The 20,848-nt window shown below is 40.8% G+C and overlaps 1 protein-coding gene across 1 annotated transcript; it reads right to left on the bottom strand.

The window, feature by feature from the left end:
• Positions 1-15,352: 15,352 nt before the first annotated feature.
• olig3 (oligodendrocyte transcription factor 3) lies at positions 15,353-16,249 on the bottom strand (the record flags this gene model as incomplete). Its single annotated transcript, XM_079249222.1, has 1 exon — positions 15,353-16,249. The coding sequence occupies one exon, from the start codon at positions 16,247-16,249 to the stop codon at positions 15,353-15,355; it is 897 nt and encodes a 298-aa protein (XP_079105348.1).
• Positions 16,250-20,848: the final 4,599 nt, after the last annotated feature.

The following is a 20,848-nucleotide window of genomic DNA, read 5'->3' as shown; positions in this document are numbered from 1 at the left end:
AGACAGATGGATGGACCCGACATGTTTGTTTTAAACTTCCTACTGATGTGATGGATTATAAAGAGAAAGCTCCTGATCAGTTCTGGCAGCACTGAAATGTAACACCATCATGTTGTTGGTGACTATTGCCAATGTTTTCTGCAGCTTCTCTTTTTCTTTCTGCTTTAAGAAACAAATCTGATCCGTTTACATTTAGTCAAGCGAAAGGCTTTGTGAGGTCAGATCCTGCAGTCAATTTACGGGAAAGTATTTCTCTCTGGGATTTAATTCACGCAACCATTGATAACATGTTGATGGTATTTGACATCTAGTAATACTTTGATCATTTTACATACGATCATAAGCCGGATCTCACCACAAAACCTAAATAGGTACATTTGTCCACTTTTATGTCTGTCATGAAATTGTGTTGGATCCATTGTAATGTTATTGCATCCATCAGCAGCAGATAACCATTTGGAAACAAAGAGGGAAGAGCACAATATTATTATCTTACAAATTCCTCATCTTAACAGACAATGGATATCTCTGTTCTCACCCAGTGTCTTCTCATCTCCAGCCTCCTGTCTCCCAGCTTGTAAGAGGAAGTGGCATGCTGTAAACTCTGCAGGCCAGATGTGATCCAAGGACACAGTGATGCTATTAAGGACATCAACAGGAGTAGGAAGTGTGCCTTTACAAATTCTGCATTGTCTGCTTGGAAGCATCATTGCAACAGGAGGACTGACAGGAGGTCCGCACTCGAGCTCTCATTTAGACCCCGTCCTCTCTGTGTTTTGACAGGAGCCCCATGCAGGCTGGCGGCTTGGCTGTGTTTGGTGGCTGGAGGCATAACAGACAGGTATTGATATGGATTTCTCCCCAGCAGGCTCCAGTAGAAAGCCTGGGGACTGTTAATAGGCCTTTAACGGGATGACCAGCCTGTGGACGGCCCACATTGCCCCCCAGTACTTGCAGAAAATGGGAATGATAACAGATGGAGGGGGAGAAGGTGCTCTTCCTATTTGACAGACAGACGGAGAAAGATGGAGATGATCTGGGCTGGGGTGGGGGTGAGTGACAGCTCTCGGTGGGTCATTGGAGAGTGACAGCTCTCTGGCGAGGCTGCATTTGTTCAAGGCAACATAAAATACAAAAAACTTGTTATTCTTTTCTTTGTAACTCTTCATCTTCTGCTGTTTGCTTCATTTATGTATTTTAAACGTTGAATGCTGAGACAGAACTGGTTGCTGAGTCTCAGCAACCAGTTATCCAACAGGATCAAACCAGTTAAAGTGTGGGCATACTCGCTATCAGAGGTATTGATGACCCTTTCATTATTGTCAAATTTAGCTCTTAGTTCTGAATGTTTAAATGTCATTTAGCCTGTTTTTGTTTTCTCGTGTGGCTGCTGTGTATCAGTGTTCTGTATCGAGTTCTTCTTAAGATTCCTTAGCTGGGATGCAAAGTTAACATATTAAATTGTCCTTAGATTAAGTATTTGATTACTTTGGCTTGTGTAAATATCACATTAAAGGTATGGTATGAAGACATGATAATATCTGTAGATTTGCAGCTTTACTGCCACATTTCAGATTTATATATTCATTAATTGTTATGACATTATTCTTAAAAGCAGAATTAGTAAACTTTTTTCTGAATATTTTGAAACTTTTGTGCCCTCCAACAGAGACAAATTTTGCATGTCTTCTATCCTATCTCATCTCTGAGCTTTCTCCTGTCAGTAAAAGTCGGTTCAATGTTGACTGTTGTTGTATCTTATCTCTTGGTCCTTCACTTTCTCTCTTTTTTTTCCCTCATTTCTTCTAATGATGGCCTCTTGAGTTTCTCTGCACTGCAGGTGCCAATTACACCTTCAGGAATGTGCACAGTGACCATCAGTATGCCATAAAAATATGGAGAAGCAGTTTTATGGTCAGAAACTCATGAAGTGTTGCCTTCAACGCTTTTAGAGCCCAACTTTCATTTTGCCTCGGTCTCTAAAATCCCCCTTCTTTAAGTCTCCTCATTCTGCAGATATAAACAGAGATTTATATACTTATTCACTAATCTCAAACCTCAGCTGGTTTGGTAATTGTTAGACGTTTTTACCTGGTGATAGTTGGTGTCATGGTTATCATCTGCTGGATTCCCGAACAGCATCCAGTGGCCATTAGCACAACATCTGCTGCTGCTGACATTTTCAATATAACAAATTAGAGTATTGCTGCTTTTATGATAATATACGGCATAGAAAGAAAGATTGCTGAACAACACTATATTAACTTCTGTCTGCACAGTGCTCAATCATATTTTCATGCTAATTGTTTTGTAAATCAGTGTAAACAAGAGAAACACTAAATTTAGATTTAACTTTAGAGGAATCATCCCATGCATCTGTGATGGGGGTAAAAATGCATGTTTTTTATTTGTCATTGTTTTTATTGCATGTCATTGTTTTAACCTGTGCTACTAACCCCCCCCCCCCCCCCCCCGGAGCCCCGTCAACCTCAACGTTAATTGCTGAATAAGAACACCTGTTGGTGTCCCAGCGGTATGCATTTAAAGTGGAGCAAAAGGTGCAACCGGAGTATGAAGGAAGACAAGGAAAGGAGGAAGGGACAAACACTCCTGTTGGAGGTTCCATGTGGTTGACTCCACCCCCCCCCCCCCCCGATTTTAAAAGTACCATGGTTCGGGGGACTGTTCATTTTACCTGTTTTTATTTTATTTTTTTTATTTATTTTATGTTTTAACATATTCCGACCACATACATACATACACAACTACACACACAGAAAAACGTAGCTGAAATATTTATCTGAAACCTCAGATTAAACTGAGGAATATCAGAATCAAATATTACAGATGTTAAACAGTTTAATGACATGTATGCATTTTAAGATCATCATTTCCGCCACATCTTGCTGCAACACACACACACACACACATCATAGGCAGACTTCCCCGGCATATCGCTGTGTCCTCTCTGATTGGGTGAGGTCTCAAGGGAGTCATTAAGTACAAAGCGTTAACATCTGCCAGACATTACTGAGCCAGAGCAGTTGTGATTTGTCCATATGATGTCTCTGGCCCATACAGCCGCTGTTTCTGTGTGTGTATGAGTGTGTATGACTGTCCGCCCACTGCTGCTGTCACTTCTGGTTTCACACCCATGATAGTGCCTGTTTGTAATTAGAGCCGTGCCTTCCTCGTGGGTTCCCTCTCCTCACCGGTGCCATGTTCACACTGCTGAGTCGTGCCAAGTGGAGCTGCTATGGACTGGTTGTTGCTAGAAGATCTTTTTCCATTGATCTCCTAAATATCTGAGTTTTATTTGCTTTGAGTCCATCTCTTTTGGACCACAATGTGTCCTGCTCAACATAAAAACACATTCCATGCATTCATATACGACTTTGAATGTTTACTATAAGACGACAATAGCTTCACTACACAACACAGTTCAACTCACGTGTTGCAGGAAGTTTGATGGAATAAACACTGATCCTCATGTGTCTGTCTTTGCCCCCTCTAATCACCTCATCCAGAACATCACAGCATGTTGATGGATTATTTACATGTTTGTTTGTTCTCCAACAAGCTGTCTGGGTGTTGATAATGTTGATATTGATCAAAATCACCAACTGTGACGGAGTCCGCCTGGCAGCGCCGTCACTGAGGTCCAACTGTGCCAGCTGAACTCAAGCCAGAAGGGAGGACGAGAATATCTGCTTTAACATCACCGCCAAATCCCAGGGAAGGCTAGGTAGCAGGCTAACGCTTGGTCCAACGGAGCTGCCAGATCTCAGAGTCACAGACAGACCAGAGGAAATATAATGAGGAGGTTTGAAGTCTCCAGAGACAGTCCAAAGTTGACTGAACTTCACTGCTGAGGATCTTGTCGTGTTTACCGAACACCTGGTGAGACTGATGAGTGAGACCGAGTGGAAGAGAGTAATGTACACATTTCCACGGCTAGACCTACTGTCGGGTGTCGGTGCGAGTTGATGCCAAGCCACATACCTCAAGTTGGAGCGTGTAAAACATGTCTTCACAAATCTGCCAGCAGTGACGTTAGATTGATTCCCAGAGGCCCGTTTGAGTCTGTTCCTTTTGAGTTTAGCCTAAAACAAACAAACAAAAAAAGTCTCATCAGACTGAACACAAAGCAGGTTCTCATGAGCAAATTTGTTAAGTCCTCCTTGCCAGTGGTTAAACATAGCAATCTAAGTAACTAACAAAGAGAAACACAGCAAACTAACAACCTAAAAAATAGAATCGGGCAACGACTCAATGTATATGATAAGAAGTGGGGGGGTGTAACTTTAGAGACAAGTTAAAATTTAAAATAATAAAACAATATTATTTTCGATATCGAACAACTAAAAAACAATTTAGTATAACAATGGAGTGAGACTGGAGCAGATTGAATGTGGAGTTAAAACAATGTCCAAGAGTTATAAGATTAAATATAAACAGAGTATATTCATAAGGTATGGAACTGAGTAGGCTTCATATACATAGTTGTGATATTATTGTACGTATTGCTGTGCTTATCAGATATGCTGTACATGTTGATGTGATGTATGACTGCATTTGCAGGGCACATATCTGTTTGTACTGGCGGATGATTTTGAGGTATTTAGGCACAGGTGGATTGTGAATTGTGGCAAATTTGATTAAGTGTTTGTTTCCTATATTTTGGGTTGTGTGATCATGGATAGTGTAATCTGGTGTGTGTGTGTCTCTGTGTGTGTGAGTTACGTCCTATTAACATCTTGTGTGCTCCATACAGGTGATGAGGTTGACATGCTTGGTTAAAGTCTGTAGTTTCTCATGTACTTATGTACTTATATCTGGATTGATGGGCTTGGTTTATATAGTGTGTGCGTTATCTTATGTGTAGTATTGACATTTAGAAAAAAGGGGTAGGATTTAATCAGTTTTACATTTCTTCCTACTACTTTTCAAACATGTAGATCGCTCCTTTGTTGATCTTCATTTTCACTTTTTGCGTCACATGATGTTTTGTATGTTTGAGGTATAAACTACTGTTTGAAATAAAGGAAGCAATCAATCAATTAATCGATAAAAGACAAAAGCAGAAACCAAACCTATGTGGACACACAGGCAAGCGAAACAAGGCAAGTGACCCACATGAGGAGATCCCCTGACGTGGGGGGGATATATGGGAAGTAAAACTGACTATATAAAATATATTTCAAAAGACAAACTAAACAAGATGTGACAATGCAGCCGACTAAATCGTTCTCAAATCACTCTGAAAAAACTGTTGTGAAAAGAAAGTAAAGCACAATCTGTCTTAGAAAAACTGTTGTTGTAGAGGTGCAATGGAAAGGCTTACAGTACAGCAGCACATGTAAGAACTAAAAAAAAAAAAAAAATCACAAAGTTATAGAAAAATGAAGTTAGGAAGCAGAAATTAACTAAACATGCAGTGAAGATGATGATTGGAGGAAGTAAGGAAAATAGAAGTTTAGTCTTGTACGATTCAGATTCTCCAGCTGGAGAGAGCTCAGAAAAACCCTGAAGACAGACAGATGCAGAGTTAACTTTGTTCTTGTTATCAGTGAGTATTAGCAGATAAGCCCTCTTTTCTGTGTCGCATTTGCTTCTTCATCTCTTCCAGTAAAGTTGCTTGTGTGTGGATTCATGTTGATGAAAAGAGTTTAAATCATGTCTCCTTCTGCTCTGCACAGATTAGGAGGCTCTCACCTATCCAGTTCCATTAGCCAGAGCTAAACTGAGTCCTGGGGAGGGGGTCCCAGTGGGCCAAAACATTTCTGACTGAGTTTTTCCAAGAAATCTATTTACACCTGTTTCACCTTTAGTGTCCGTCATATGTTAAATTTAAGTTATGCTGTCTCCGGGTACACCAGCTTCCTCCCCCCGTCCAAAGACATGTTAGGTTAGGATATGAGCATCTCCTGAGTTGGAGTCTGCATGTACAGGACCCAACTTTCCAGGTTATGCTCATTGCTCTTGTAGTTATGGGTAGTCTTGCCATCCATTACTTATGTAGCAATGAGGACGTCACATGATGCACTGAGAAATACCTTGCTCTATTTCTGTAATGTACTTATGTATAAATATATGCTAATATTGCCGTCTCTAACTTATTTCTCCTTTTTTTCCGCAGGTCTTCCTTATTAAGTGTAGTTGTACATGTTTATCTGTCTTTCCTGTCCTCTCCACCCCAACCTGTCGAGGCAGATGGCTGCCCTCCCTGAACTGGGTTTTCTTCCTGTTAAAAGGGAGTTTTTCCCTTCCCACTGTTGCCACGTGCAGCTCAGGATGGGGGATTGGATCGAAGTCATGACTTGATCCAATCAGTTGGTTTCTATTATAGGCTATGTATGATTTGGCTTGAAATGATGTGGATGTTGATTTGTGTATGTAAAGTGCCCTTTGACAACATTGTTGTGAAGTGGCGCTATACAAATAAAGCTGAATGGAATAGGTTAACTGGTTGCTGTAGATTGTCCCTAAGAGTGAATGTGAGCATGAACGGTTGTTTTTCTCACTGTGTTGGCCATCTGATGGACTGGTAACCTTTCCAGGGTGTACCCTGCCTCCCGCACAATGATTACTGGGACATAGTCCAGCTTCCTGTGACCATGAATTGGACTATGCTGCTAAGAAAATGGATGGATGGATGGATGGATGGATGGATGGATGGATGGATGGATGGATGGACATATTATATGGGATGGACATTGTCAGCAACAAAACTCAGGTAGACTGTGATGTTGATAAGATGCTCAGCTGGTACTAAGACGCCCAACGTGCCAAGAATGATCCCCTATACCAGGGGTGTTCAGCTCAAGTCCTTGAGTGCCACAATCCTGCAGGTTTTCCATGTATCCCTGCTCCAACACGCCTGACTCAAATATATCCGTCATTGTGCAGGACTTCATTGGCTGTTGGATCCATTTCTTGGAAGTCAGATGTGTTGGAACAAGGACTCATGGAAAATCTGCAGGACCCTTGTTTACCAACTGAACGTCCTTGCCCGATACTGTATCACCACCAGCAGCCTGAAATTTTCATACAAGGATGCATGCTTCCTATCTGTGTGATTTATAGCCTCAGTTTCCTGTTATTATGACAGTACTGACACCCGGTGTGGTCTTCGGCTGGTGTTGTCCATCTGCTTCAAGACTGGACATGCTGTGTGTTCAGATTTTTCTGCACACCTTTGTTACACCGAGTGATTATTTGAGTCATTATTACCTCTCTATCATCTCCAACCAGTCTGTCCCTTCTGGTCTGACATCAACATCAAACCTCTCTGGCACCAACAAACATGTTGTGTTCAAAGTCACTTAAATCCCCGGTTTTTTCTCCATTCTGATGCTTGGTGAGCAGAAGAGCAGGTGTACAGCCTCATTAGTGACAGGTGAGTATTAAGCTCAGTAGTCAGGTGACCTCTCCCCCTATAACTATTTGATTTCACCCTCCACTACCATCAAAACAGACAAAATCCCATTTTTTCTGCTGTAATGATCATGAAATGAACCAGTTTAATTACTTTATCAAGTACAGAAAGTTGTCTTTAGAAGCTCACAAAATTTATTTAACTACCAAGCTGCTTGAAATTAGAAAACTTTTCCATGTTTTCCATGAAGAAACATTATCAAAGGCATTTTTATTTCATTTTGAACTGGAGCGCACAAAGAGGTAGACTGATCTCTCTATTTGTGCTGTCTGTTCTTGGCTTCAGTTGTGGCTTGCTCTCCTTACGATCATGTTTCACTTTGTCGCCCGACTCCCCCTGCTGTGAGGGGACTGTCACTCAGCACTGTGCCATGCCTTGAGCTGGCACACACACACACACACACACACACACACACACGCACACGCACGATACACATTATCCTCACTTTGTCTGCTATATTTTAGTCAAACAACCCCTCCTGCTCAGTTTTCCCCATGTCATCCTACTGCAAGACTTGTTCCTCTGGGCAGATTCGAAGCATGTGGCAGCCAGAGATTCAACTAGATGTATCTCTCACATTAACATCTGCTCCCCCGGCCTGCTACGCTCCTCTCTCCAGAAGGCCACCACATACCCATCCGCCCTCATGAACATACACACACACACACACACACAATCAAACACACAGGCACACGCTCACACTGTGGCTCATACATGGTTGACAATCAAGGACAGTTGGTTTTGAGCAGTGTCAGGACAGTTAGACTCTCTCGGGGAGTCTCCCAACTACAGGCGACTGGCACGCAGACAAAACTCTCAGAGAGCACATTTACGGCCAAACACTGAACGCCATCTGTCAGTCACTGTAGGAGGACATTACTGCTGACACACACACTCACATTCACACCAACACATATGTACACGCAGACACTTTCTGTCTGGTTGAATCTGTATTTGTTACACAGAGCTGACACCAAAACGAGCTTGTGTGTGGACGGGCGAGTGTGTCTGTGTAAACACAGCGTGTCCATTTCATCAAGACGGCTGTCTGCTCGTTGTTTTCTCTTCATTTTACGGGCACATTATATTGACAAAGAGTATACTTACAACGATGATGGAGAGAGAAGTGATGTTGGTCTTGCTTAATTCCATAACAGGTGAAGAGGTTAAAGTCCTTAGATGTCCACTGCATTTACAGCAGGAGGAGAAGGGTGAAATCAGTCAATGTTAGCCCTTTATTCTATATTTTTTCTCCACCTATCCTTGTCGAGGTTTACGTAGATACATGATAGATACATACATACATACTTTATGCACCTCCAAGAGGAATTTGCCGTTCAAGCAGCTTTTGCAAAAACAGGACATAAGAAACAGATACACTCGTCATATATTTATAAAATAACTTCAATATGTCCATGTAAAAGCATTTGTGGCACAAAAGCTTAGATAACAGGAGATACTTTTACAGAATAAACTCTAATCCAGTGATTTTTCTAGAGTGGAGACAGTTGTGCAAAGTGAAAGTTGTTGGAGTAATTGTGGGTTTCATGTTAATTTTATTGTTTCTCCTGAGAGGTGTTGAAGAGCTGCATGGCATGGAGGAGGAACAATCTGCTTAGTCTGTCTGTGGAACTGGACAGTGACAGCAATGTGTGCCTGAAGCTGCTCCTCTGCCTGGAGATGGTGCTGTGCGGTGGATGATGTGGATTGCCCGTGATGGACAGGAGCCTGTTCACCGTCTGTCGCTCTACCATCAGGCTGTCAGGCTCGGAACCTGCTTTCCTCCCCAGTTTGTCCAGGGCCGGGGTGCTCCATGCTTCTTCTGGAAGCTGCCCCACCAAACATACTGCTGCATACAGGAGGTCACTCGCTACTCGCGGAAGAGCAGTGGCAACTTCTTGCAGATGTCAAAGGACACCAGTCTTCTGAAGAAGTACAGACGGCTCTGTCTTTTCCTGCAGAGGGCATCTATACTGGGAGTCCAGTCCAGTCCAGTCCAGATGGCCTGCATGAGCTAAAGTCAGGTGTTGGCTTTCTGATTGGTTACATAAAGAGGCATTGTCTTTACAGAGTTTAATGTCAGTTAAATATCTGTACATAATGAAATACACTTTTTTTTTATTATTATTATTATTATTATTATTATATATTATTATTATTATTATTATTTATACTTCTTAAAAGAAAAATCTGTGACAAAGATCAGCAGGTTTTAGTGATTTAAATGTAAAAACAAGCAAACATCTTGAAATAAAACCTCAAGAGCTCAATATTGTGAGTAATCTGTTGTGTTACTTAAATTGTTGTGTGGAGCTTTATTTGTCCCTGTATGTTCATGTTCTTAAATCTACTACTTTTCTCTACAATTAAAACCAGTTTTTTTTCAACTTTTTGACATGTTTATACGGTGTTTTATTCCATATTTCATTCCATATAGTATTGTAACATTGTTTTTCTTTTTTGTTGTTTTTGTGCAGAACTTTGAAAACTGTTTATGTTTGTAAAATGTGTTCATAAAAGTGGATGGGATTGGATTGGATTTTATTAAGTGTCATAAATACTGTGGCTAGGGAGCAGTCATATAGTCTGGATGTTTCATGATTATTTTGGAGCATCAAATAGTCAGGTTCTGCACAATGACCCATTAATATGATTAAAAGGAGGGAAACATTTGGGTGGAGAAGTAAGTTAGTGTGTTTTCTCCTGTCAAGATGATGGCACAGAAGCCATGTTCTCAGTCACAAACACGACCCCCCCCCCAAAAAAAAAACTTTTTTTTTAATTTCATTTACTCAATTCAAGTCAATTCAACTTTATTTATATAGCATCAAATCACGGCAATGCCATCTAAAGACGCTTTACAGACAGGAAAAAAACATAATGAAAGCTAATTCATCATAGCCTACATAAGGAAACCAACAGATTGAGTTGGAGGCTCCAACATTACCCTAAGAAATGTCATCCATATAGAATGGATTACAAAAGAAAACATCTCTTGCCTTCTAACATGCAAAGACATGACAAGTAACACTGCCAAGATGCTACCAAACCAAGAGGTAGAAACAAGGCTAGCTCTGGAAGGCTTACTGGTCAATCAAAAGGTTGTCAAAAACAATGAGACATTTGGCTTTTAAAAAAAAAAAAAAAAAAGCAAAAAAAAGCATTGTTTTAAGTATCATGGTCCTGAACAACACTTTGTGACACCATCATTCTGCATTATAACCAGGAAATAACTGTATATTTATATGCAAACCCGTTAAGAGTCCTGTTAGCACCAGCACATTCTGGGTTATAGCTGTCATTGTCACGTGAACAAGAAAGTTAGCAACACATCTTGTGGCACAGAGCTTTGCACAATCTGATGCAGCAAGAAAAACATCTAATTATCTAGTTGATACATAAACAGCACAGCTGGATAATCTGAATGATCTTTACCCTGGAAAGCATTGTTTTTATCAGTTTGGTTTTAGTAAAACTGAATTTATATGGATAAAAGATTCAAATACTGTGAAAATCTGCCTGTTCTGTATTATGAATTTGGAAAGCCTGAAAAAGTTTGTTGAACTAAAAATACACTCCTGAAATGTTCTGAAGAACCATTTTGCCTCTCAAAGAAAAAGAATAGTTACAAAGTTTTATGTGTAAAATTAAAAAATTTCAAATGTTTTTAAATGATTGTTAGCTGATCAGATTTATAAGGTGAATAAACGTCTATCATAGCTTATCTTATGGAGCACTTCTCTTATTTTCCAGCTCATGCTGTGACTTTATTCATACACACGGAGCAATGCAAGTTCTATAGAGGAAACTTCAACATGGGAAATAAGAGGAACCCCTGATCTGATTTGCAGATGATCTTCTGACCTTCGGAGAAAAAAAGACACTCAAGATTTAACACCAGGTGGTTGAATAAGACTGTGTGTGTGGAAGCACTTCGGAGATGACGGGAATCGTGCACTATTTTGTGCAAACTGACAAACAAAGTGGGTTTATCTGATTTATTTTCACTATACATTTCTGATAAATGGCAGCTTTACTTGAAACTTGTAGGATAAGAAATAAATCAACTTGATGTATTTGTCTTATGTTTGAAGGTCTCATGACAGCAGCTGACCCAACCAGCCTGAATAATCACGCACATGGATGCTATCCTGCAGCCCCATCCTTTCACTTCCCGCGACCCTGCGTGGACAAAGGGAGGTGTCAACACCACATCTCTAACTACACAATTAACATGCAAATGAGCTCAGTCGCTGATGGCGATGGCAACGCGCTCTTATGATGGAAATATGCTTTCTGTTTTGGCAGGATGGGTTAAACATTAGTCTGTGGAATCAGCTGAGGACAGGCAGCGGGCCCCGAGGCCTCCCTGAGGACACAGAGAAACAGAGAGGTAGACTTATGGAGGCAATGGCCTTTTGCACCTGCTTCACATACAGACACACAGAGCACGACCAGGCGGTTATAATCAGCCTCGTTCAGGCTGTCAGCCCGGTCAATAACTTATCCCTTCAACTGCTTTTGTTCTGCAGCTCGGATGATGCGGCCGCTGCCCTTTATTCAGCTGAAATTTATTTTCAATTGCTGCCCTCAGGCACCGACCCTGCAGTGGCAAACTGACCGAGTGAATAAACAAACCAGCAGACCACTCCACATCCACACACTCATACACTGGCTGGAGCCTTCAGTTCGTACACATCTCACTAAAAAGCTTCTGCTTGCTGATTTATGAAAGTGAGATCTATAGCAGAGCGGATGTCTCTGTTGCAGCAGTTCTGTTGTTGTGTATTTTGTAGATTTGGAAGTTTTGGGAAAGGCAGCTTGCAGGTAATGAAAGTAACAACATTTGTTTATCCAAAGGTTGGCCAAAGCAGCGCTGGTCCAAGTGATAAACCTGGAGTGGTTTGCAGTAACAGGTGTGTGCTCTGTAAAGGACCTGCTGTTTGTCAAGCCTCATGAAAAGAGGAGCCTATGGCCCCAAGTCCATTCAGTCATCAGTGACCGGCCTGCAAAACAGAAGCTTTTATCTGTCCGACAGCTTTATCATGTCATTTTGTTTTCCCATATTTTGCTTTATTTATTTTAACAGTATTTATGTGTTTCAGTTTTTGACATCCTACCTTTTTTCTTAAAATATTTTTGTATGCTGAAAACAAAACAGAGGAAAAAAGGCTCCAAATTTATTTCAATTTATTTAATTGTTTTCTTACTGCCTCACTTTTTTTTTTGTCAATTTGTATCCCCATTAACATTTTAATTTTTCTACTTACCACAATTTTTTCCTCTTTTTTTTTAATTGTAATGAATCCTTCTATTATCTTATCCTTCACTAAAACCATAAAAAGAAAAAACATTTGAATCTCAGTGGGATTTCCTCCATCTGGAACAAGTTAATTGATTATTTTTTAAAACATGACCAGGAACTTAGAACCTGGACAAAACCCTGACAGAAAACTGAAAAATCACAAGTAAACCTTCCCTCCTGTCATAAAGTAAAACACCTTTTTACCATTAAACTTTCCAAATGAAACAAACAAACAAAAAATATTCAAATGATTTATTCTAACACACACTGGATTTGCATTTGTTTTGTGCCTGTTGTTTGCGTGTCCATGATTGATTTGCGCTTTTTTTTTTCCCTAAGGTTTACTTACAAATGATCTCCCTCTCCGAATACACTGACGGGAGCGGCAGCAGTTGTCTGCGCTTTTACGCAGCTCCTAATTAGCCAGAATTAAGAAGTATTTCTCAGCCCATTGAAGAGTCCATTTCCTTTGAAACCAGAGAATAATAAACCTTAAGTAATTACCCCAACTCATGACTATTAACTCGCAAACCGCCAGCTTCCCTTGACAACATCCTCCTCAGTGTTGTGTGGTTAAAAGGCCATTGCGGCTACCCAGCTATTTACATCCCATCTGGCAGCTCGCGAGCCTCAGACTGGTTCATTCCTAAAGACAAAAAAAAAAAAAAAAAAAACAAGTGTAAAACGAACTCTTTCAATCTTTCTCAGCATAGACACGGAACTTGTGTTTTCTTCTCTCCAAATAAGTTACAAAAGGCCTTCTTCTCCTTTTCTTTTTCTTTCTTTTATTTATTTTTTTAATCCACACACTCATTTGCATGGGAGGCCGAGGAAGAGGAGGAGGAGGAGGAGGAGGAGGAGTAGGGGGCATGAATGTATAATCTTCTACATTTAGCAGCCTGTAATCCCAACGCATTTCTCTGATGTGATTTTCTCCTCCTGGTCCCCCATGAACAATTAACTTGTAATCTCCACAAACATCCATTCTGTCGCTGCGGAGATGAGACGGAGAAAACACCCGTGGGACGCGGCGGACAAACCGCTCTGCGCGCCCCGAGGCGGAGCGCTTCCAGTCCGCTGCAGGGATCAGTTGCAGCTCCTTCTCCTCAGCCAGTGCATCCTCACTTCACCACGATTTCAGCGGTTTGCATTGTGGCTGAATAAAGACTGCGTGCCATTATGTGTGTGTTTAAATTAGTGTGAGGCCTCGTGGAGATGCAAATGGTTTCCGAGCTGAACTTGTGATAAAGTGTGATGACAGAAAAGTGACTTATGTGAAACTTTTGGATTTAACTCGGAGAATAATTTTTAATACCAAAAGTAAAAAAAAAAAAAAAAATTAAACCGCTGCTACAAATATGCAACCTTTTTTCTTACAAAATAATAAAGAGAAAAAAAAAAATAAAATAATTATAATAAATAAAATAAAGTATTTTTTCATACATGAAGGTCAATTTTCCACTTGTGAAAGCTGCCGTTTATACCAATAGATATTCATCACTGCATTCACTTCAAGTAATCTAATATATATATATATATATATATATATATATATATATATATATATATATATATATATATATATATATATATATATATATATAAAATACGTGTTAAATATTAAATGTCTGGGAATGACTTAGAAGTTATTTCTTTAAATAAGACAACTAATTAAACCAAGTGTGTTTTCACATGGGAAAGAAGTATACTTATTAAAAATCTTATATGGAAATGGACTAGTGGGAACCTTTAAAACAAATTTTAATGTTGATATCTGTTTTTAATGTTTTTGCGTTTCAAAATAAGCCTTTTAAAGGAAGAACTGAAGACGGTATTTATGATCCATAAACCCAGTTTTATTGAAATTTCATCCAGGCACACTGGGCGATAATAAATATTTGATCAGTCATCAGTAATGTACAAAAATAAAGACACCCAGTCTCTTGTCAATTCAGTTAAGAAAGACGAAATAAAACAATCATGCTGTGATCATCATAACCATCATGCAAGAAAACGGAACTTAGTCAGAGCACAAATGGACGCACAATGAGCCTCACAATGAAAACCAATCTAAGAACTTAGATTTTAAAAAACAGATTTCTGCGGAGGCAGAGTCGTTTCAGCCAAACACATGAATGTCATCATTTTATAGAAGTTTAAAATCCTTGGTACAAGGCACAAAGAGCATTCTTCGTTTTCACAAAATGACGCCTGAAAAGGAAAGAAAAGAAAAGATAAAAAGAAATGAAAAGAAAAGCTCATGCAGCCTCCTTCATCTTTCCCTTGTGTGAAACAATATTCAAGCCCAGGAGGAGAAACATGACGTTTTGTTGCACGATGCAACTTTTATTTGTTTTTGTTTCTTGTTTCTTTTGTGTTTTTTTTTTTGTTTTGTTTTGGGTTTTTTTTACCTTCAACTGGCAAAATCCTCAGTTTTTATAAGTCCTTGTTACAAGGAGGAAAGTATTTTTTCTCATATACGTCTAACAAGAAAACAGACATTACAACAACATGCACCATTAAGGCCAAACCCCCCCCCCCCCCCCCCCCCAAACATGCCCTGAATTCTCTATTTACAAACATCATCAGTCTTTGCTTTCTGTCAGACATCATTTCATCCCGTCCTTTCCCTCCCCTGTGAGTCTCGTGAGGCCAGTGGAGGTGATGGGGATGTGCGGAGGAGGGGGCACCTGGCAGATGGTGCAAGGACACGGCAGTCCGGCCCAATGCTGGAAGCCGGAGCCCAGCTGCAGGGCCGGGGGCGCAGCTGGAGAGCCCTTCATCAGAGTGTGGGGTGCTCGGATAGACGTGAGACCCGGGAGCGCGCTCGACAGCGTGGAGGACGTAGAGGAGGACAGCGCGCTCCCAAGGAGCGGGTGCACCTGGTGCGCGGCGGCGGCGGCTGCTGCGGCTGCTGCTGCTGCTGCTGGACCACCGGAGTGTCCAGCGGCGCCGGCGCCGTGCGCCACGGTGCCACAGTGGAAAGCTGAGTGCTGCCCGCCGTAAATCTCCCCCACAAGCCGCTTCATCTCGTCCAGGGAGCTGGTCAACATCAGGATGTAGTTCCTGGCCAGCAGCAGCGTGGCGATCTTGGACAGCTTCCGCACTGAGGGCCCGTGTGCGTAGGGCATCACCTCGCGCAGGCCATCCATGGCCAGGTTGAGGTCGTGCATGCGCTTCCGCTCCCGGCCGTTAATCTTGAGACGGAGTTGGTACATTTCCTCCTCAGTGATCTGCTTCTTAAGTTTGTACTTGTTGCTGCTGCTGCTGCTGCTGCTGCTGCTGCTGCTGCTTCCCACTGACGGTGACTTGCCGTCGGCGGAGCGCAGGAGCTCTCCCCCGCTCATCTTCTGCCGCTGCTCGCCGCTCGGCGTGGACGAGGACACGGAGGAGCCAGCGTGGTGGTGGTGGTGGTGGTGATGATGCTGCTGGTGGTGGTCTCGGAGAAACATGCCGTCCATATCCGGAGAAGAGGCTCTGCTGCTCGGACTGGAGTCCGAATTCATTTTATGGGTTTGCTTCCGAGGTTGTTGGGTAGGAGGTCGCTGCTGGCTTCCTCCCTCTCTACTGTCACTCTCTTCCTCTCCTCTCCTCTCCCTCCCCTCTCTCCTTTCTTTTCCCGGAGCCTTTACTCGCTCTGGTCACCTGATGTTGCCTTATGCCTCCTGTCCCACTCTGCTGTCCCCTCTCTCTCACACACCGGTCACCGCTTCGCTGCTGCCGCTGACTTCCTCGGTGTGTGTGTGTGTGTGTGTGTATATATAACTCTGCCGCGAGAAGGACACTGATTGAGCCTATTTATACACACGGACAGACAAAAGCAGCTTTCCTAGTTAGAAAGATGACGTGCCCGCGAGAAAGGGGCGGCGTGCTTTGACTGTCCCAGTGACCGCGGTGCGCAACCATTCACTGCCATTGTCAGGGAACTGCTGGGGGTCAAAGCTCTCCTCTCTTCTCATCTGGGACTAACCAGTCATTTTCTGTCTTCTATGAGAGTTTTGCATTACACATTGGACGACTTGTTTTGTGGGTTCTACGTTTCTCTCTTTAATTTACTGTGACTCACTTTTCTCAACACAACGTAGCGCAAATTTACGCATCAAGTGTCTGAAAATATGCTGCTTTTTCTCAACGACTTCAACAGGATCTGCTATGTTATCTGTTCTCGGGCTTTAGATCAGAGTGTTGAAGGCTGAAGGAACAAATGATGATGAGGTTTAACTGCTCTCATGTTCAGGGGTGAAGCGAAACCTCCGCTGGGACGGAGGCAGCACCCCCACTCCGGGCCTCGGCACTCTGCTGGCCACATGGCAGCATGTGGGCGACAGAATCCTCTTTTCCCCTTGGGATTATTATTATTATTATTATTATTATTATTATTATTATTATTATTATATAAATGTCAATCATAGCTGAAAAAGACCCGTCAGTTGTGATTTATGCCGATATAAAAAAAACAAAAAACACTTTACTTTTTTCATTTATTTCCCTAAAAATGCGCACTAAATCACATGCTGTATGTTAGTGAACTTACTGCCATTTGAAATACTCAAATTATCCATGCCAACAAAAAAGTGTAGAAATGAAATGAAAAAGAACATTTAAAAGTGAACACTATACGGCTAGTTTTGAATATAATGAACTCAATAGTCATTTAAATAAAATAATATATAAAAACACGTTTTATGTTAATAAAACAGCTAGACTGATATGCTGTGTTTTTGTAAAAATGCTCCAAATTGACTCAGCATTGTTTATATTGAGCTGCTGAGAGCCTCTCTCCACTCTGAAGCGTCTACTCCAGATCTGTTTTGTTGACGTGGAGTGGAGGAACGGGCCACCAACAATAACACATGCAAGCAACTGAAGCCCTTTTCCTCTGACCACCACCTCAGCATCTCTCCACCCATCTGTCTGTCTGTCCGTCTGTCTGCACCCACTCACCCACCCAGCACTTGAAACCTGGATAATAAAGTCTGCCCCAGCTTGGTGCTCTATATCTTCCCCAGAGAGATCTCCCTGGTAGAACAGTAAAAATGTGTATTCACGGCCTCATTGTTGGTCCAGCAAAAGAGCCCTCCTCATAAAGGTGCTGCCAATGCAAAGAAAAGCGCTGGTCGGCTTTGCTCTCTCTTGGTGGCATTTGAAAGTGTAAAGCTTTGAATACCAATTGCTTGAACTGGACATATGTGAATCCGCTGTAAGCCTACTAATCCTGTCCCCAAGTGTTTCTTTGTGTGGGGGCAACCTCACACACCCAAGAGAAAGTGTTCCTAATCCGACCAATGTGGAGAAATGTCTGAATGTGTGCATGTGTTTGTGTGTGTGTGTGTGTGTGTGTGTGTGTGTGTGTGTGTGTGTGTGTGTGTGTGTGTGTAAAAGAGGGAGAGAGGTATCAATTAGTGCCAGAACAGATGTTTCATAAGTTTTTTTCTGCTTATGTGTTGTGGTGTTTTTCAGTGTGTGTGTGTCCATCCGAGGCCTCCAGCTCAACACCACCAGGACACTGGCCTAAATGAAGGCAGTTATTCACACACACACACACACACACACACACACACACACACACACACACACACACACACACACACACACACACACACACACACACACACCACTGCCGCAGCAGGTCGCCCATAATGTGCTCTTTTCACTGCATAAGCTCCTCGCTTTCCCTTTATTCCTCTGTTCGAATCTCTTTTCTGTCCCCCTCTCTCTCCTCCTCTCCTCTCAATCTTTCTCACTCCTTCTCTCCTGCTTCTTTCTCCGCATGCTTCATCACTTTACTTACTTATTCATTTGTTTACTTCCACTGAGTAATAATAGTATCTCCTAGTACCTCTGACCTCAAACATAAGCTTTAACCGCAACCTGTAAGGTAATCCGGTGTCACATCTGTGTTTTTGTTATTCACACACGTTTATTTATTTAGATGGTTTTTAGATCAGTGGCTACCAGATTTTTAGACTCTAAACCACTTTCTTTGACTGTCAAGTCATGCAGCCATGACTGATCCAGCTGAGGAGCATCTCTAACTGAATCATTGCAATAAAAAATAAAAAAACCAGAAAATGAAAAGGCCAAAATGTGTGTGTCTCTTTCCAAGAGTCAAGCTCATCCACTGTCTGCTCCAGCCTCTCAGGTGCAGTTTAATGAATCAGAAAAAAAGATCATAAAAACTAGTTTAATATTTCTTTTTACCGATTTCATTCACATTTGTGTAATCTGCAGGATTTTTTAAAATATAATCTTGGTTTTTCCAATTTATCAGAGATGGTTATATTTTGTTCTTTATCTCTTTTATCATAAGGCACCACTCATTGATTTTATTATAAAGATGCAATGAGAGAAATATCTGAAAGATTACTATATGTACTTATGAATCAGATTTCCCATTCTGCTAATTATATTACAACCCTGAAGATTTTTTGTGACTTTGCAGAGATTTTCCAAATGTAGAGCACTAACTCACAGCTCTTCTTAGCATTACAGGCCATTGATGTTAATTACAAGCCAAAGTCTGGAGAGAAATTCAGAGTTTTGAAGCAGATTTGAAAACATTTCATGTCAGGGTTTAAACATCTGTGTTTGAATGCCAGATCAACATCATTGTCCCCATCATTAATAAAAAAATACAACTATGTAATTCGTTTTTCTTTCTTCCTTTTTTTATTTTGCATGAAAACCAAGGCAACACAGCCTTCTACCACTTTCATTATTGTTGTCTTTATTTATTTTGCTTTAAAGTGTCAAAAATATTATCTTGGAATATGTTTGTACATGTTCCCATTGTTTGTGACAGTGAAGAAGTGCATGACGTTTTGATGCTATCCTACTGAAACCTGTTAAACTAACGGAAACTGGCGAGCATCATGGACATAAAAACCAGCTGATTAACACATTGAAGTATTTAGCAGAGTCATATTTCTCCAGATGATTAAATTATTAAACAATAATTATATTACCCAGCTGATAAAAGCCTAAACTGTTCACACTGTACACATGAAGAGTATTAAAAAGTTGCAATTTATTTTGTTTGCATTATCTCATTTTAGTGATTATAATTTAAAAATCAGAACATGCAGGTACGGCTGTGAAATCAATGCATTTAGGTTTTTATTGCAAGTCACTGGGACATGGTAATATCTGCTTGCACAGGAGGTGTGAAGCATTAATGTGAAGCATCTCGCTTGCTTCATCTGTTTGTTCAGTGTAGGCAGCTGTAGATGATCTGGAGTAGTTAAAAGGCACCAAGCAGGCTAAGATGACATTCAGTGATACTGATGATAAAGTAATGCTATGAAATAATGAGTGATCGATGACCATTTTAAGGAACCTAGAAAGCTTATATCATTCAAACACACATGACAATGTTTCATTTCAGCCAACAGAAGAACAAGAGAATAAGTAAATACAATAATAACCAATTTTTTATCATTTTCTAAAAAAATAAAAATAAAAAAAAAAAAAAGACAGATTGGCATCTTCAATATTAGGAGATTCAAAGCAGACAAAACTCCATCTAGTGCGGTAAATGATAAAGTTTTAAAACCAAGTTAATCATTGCTAAATTAAGTCAAAAAGACTTTAAAGCAAGCTTTAAAGCATTTTAACATCAAATCGCAGGTTTTATTTAAATACATCAGAAAGGAGAAAACGTTCCCTCCGGAAAAAAAATCTCCTTTTCACCTCACACACCTGGTTGGGCCTGGGAACTGGACCCATCCAGACAGTTTCAGGGTAGTAAACATAGGATGGAGCGGTCCTTTCAGCAAGTTGTGAAAACAACAGTTGTCAGAGTCAGTGTAAGACAATCGGTGTCAACTCAATTAAATTAACTGAATGAATGAAATATAATATAATTTATTATTCTACCTCTAAAAATGTCCCATCGCTCCTTTTACATCAGACACACTAAGCTGTAAATTTTCTCCTTTATACTTAAAGAGCAGGGTGTGGTGACACTCAGTTGGTTGCAATCTGACACTTCACCACTAGGTGTTGCTATAAATAAAATATATAATTTAAACAGTTTCCACAAGATGTTTTCTTTTTATATTAGAAATGTAATAACAACAACTTTATTGTAGTTTATTTCCGCTGAA

Source organism: Telmatherina bonti (genome assembly GCF_933228915.1).
Source record: "Telmatherina bonti genome assembly, chromosome: 11".
Classification (NCBI taxonomy): Eukaryota; Metazoa; Chordata; class Actinopteri; order Atheriniformes; family Telmatherinidae; genus Telmatherina; species Telmatherina bonti.
This window is presented reverse-complemented; position numbering and strand designations above follow the sequence as displayed.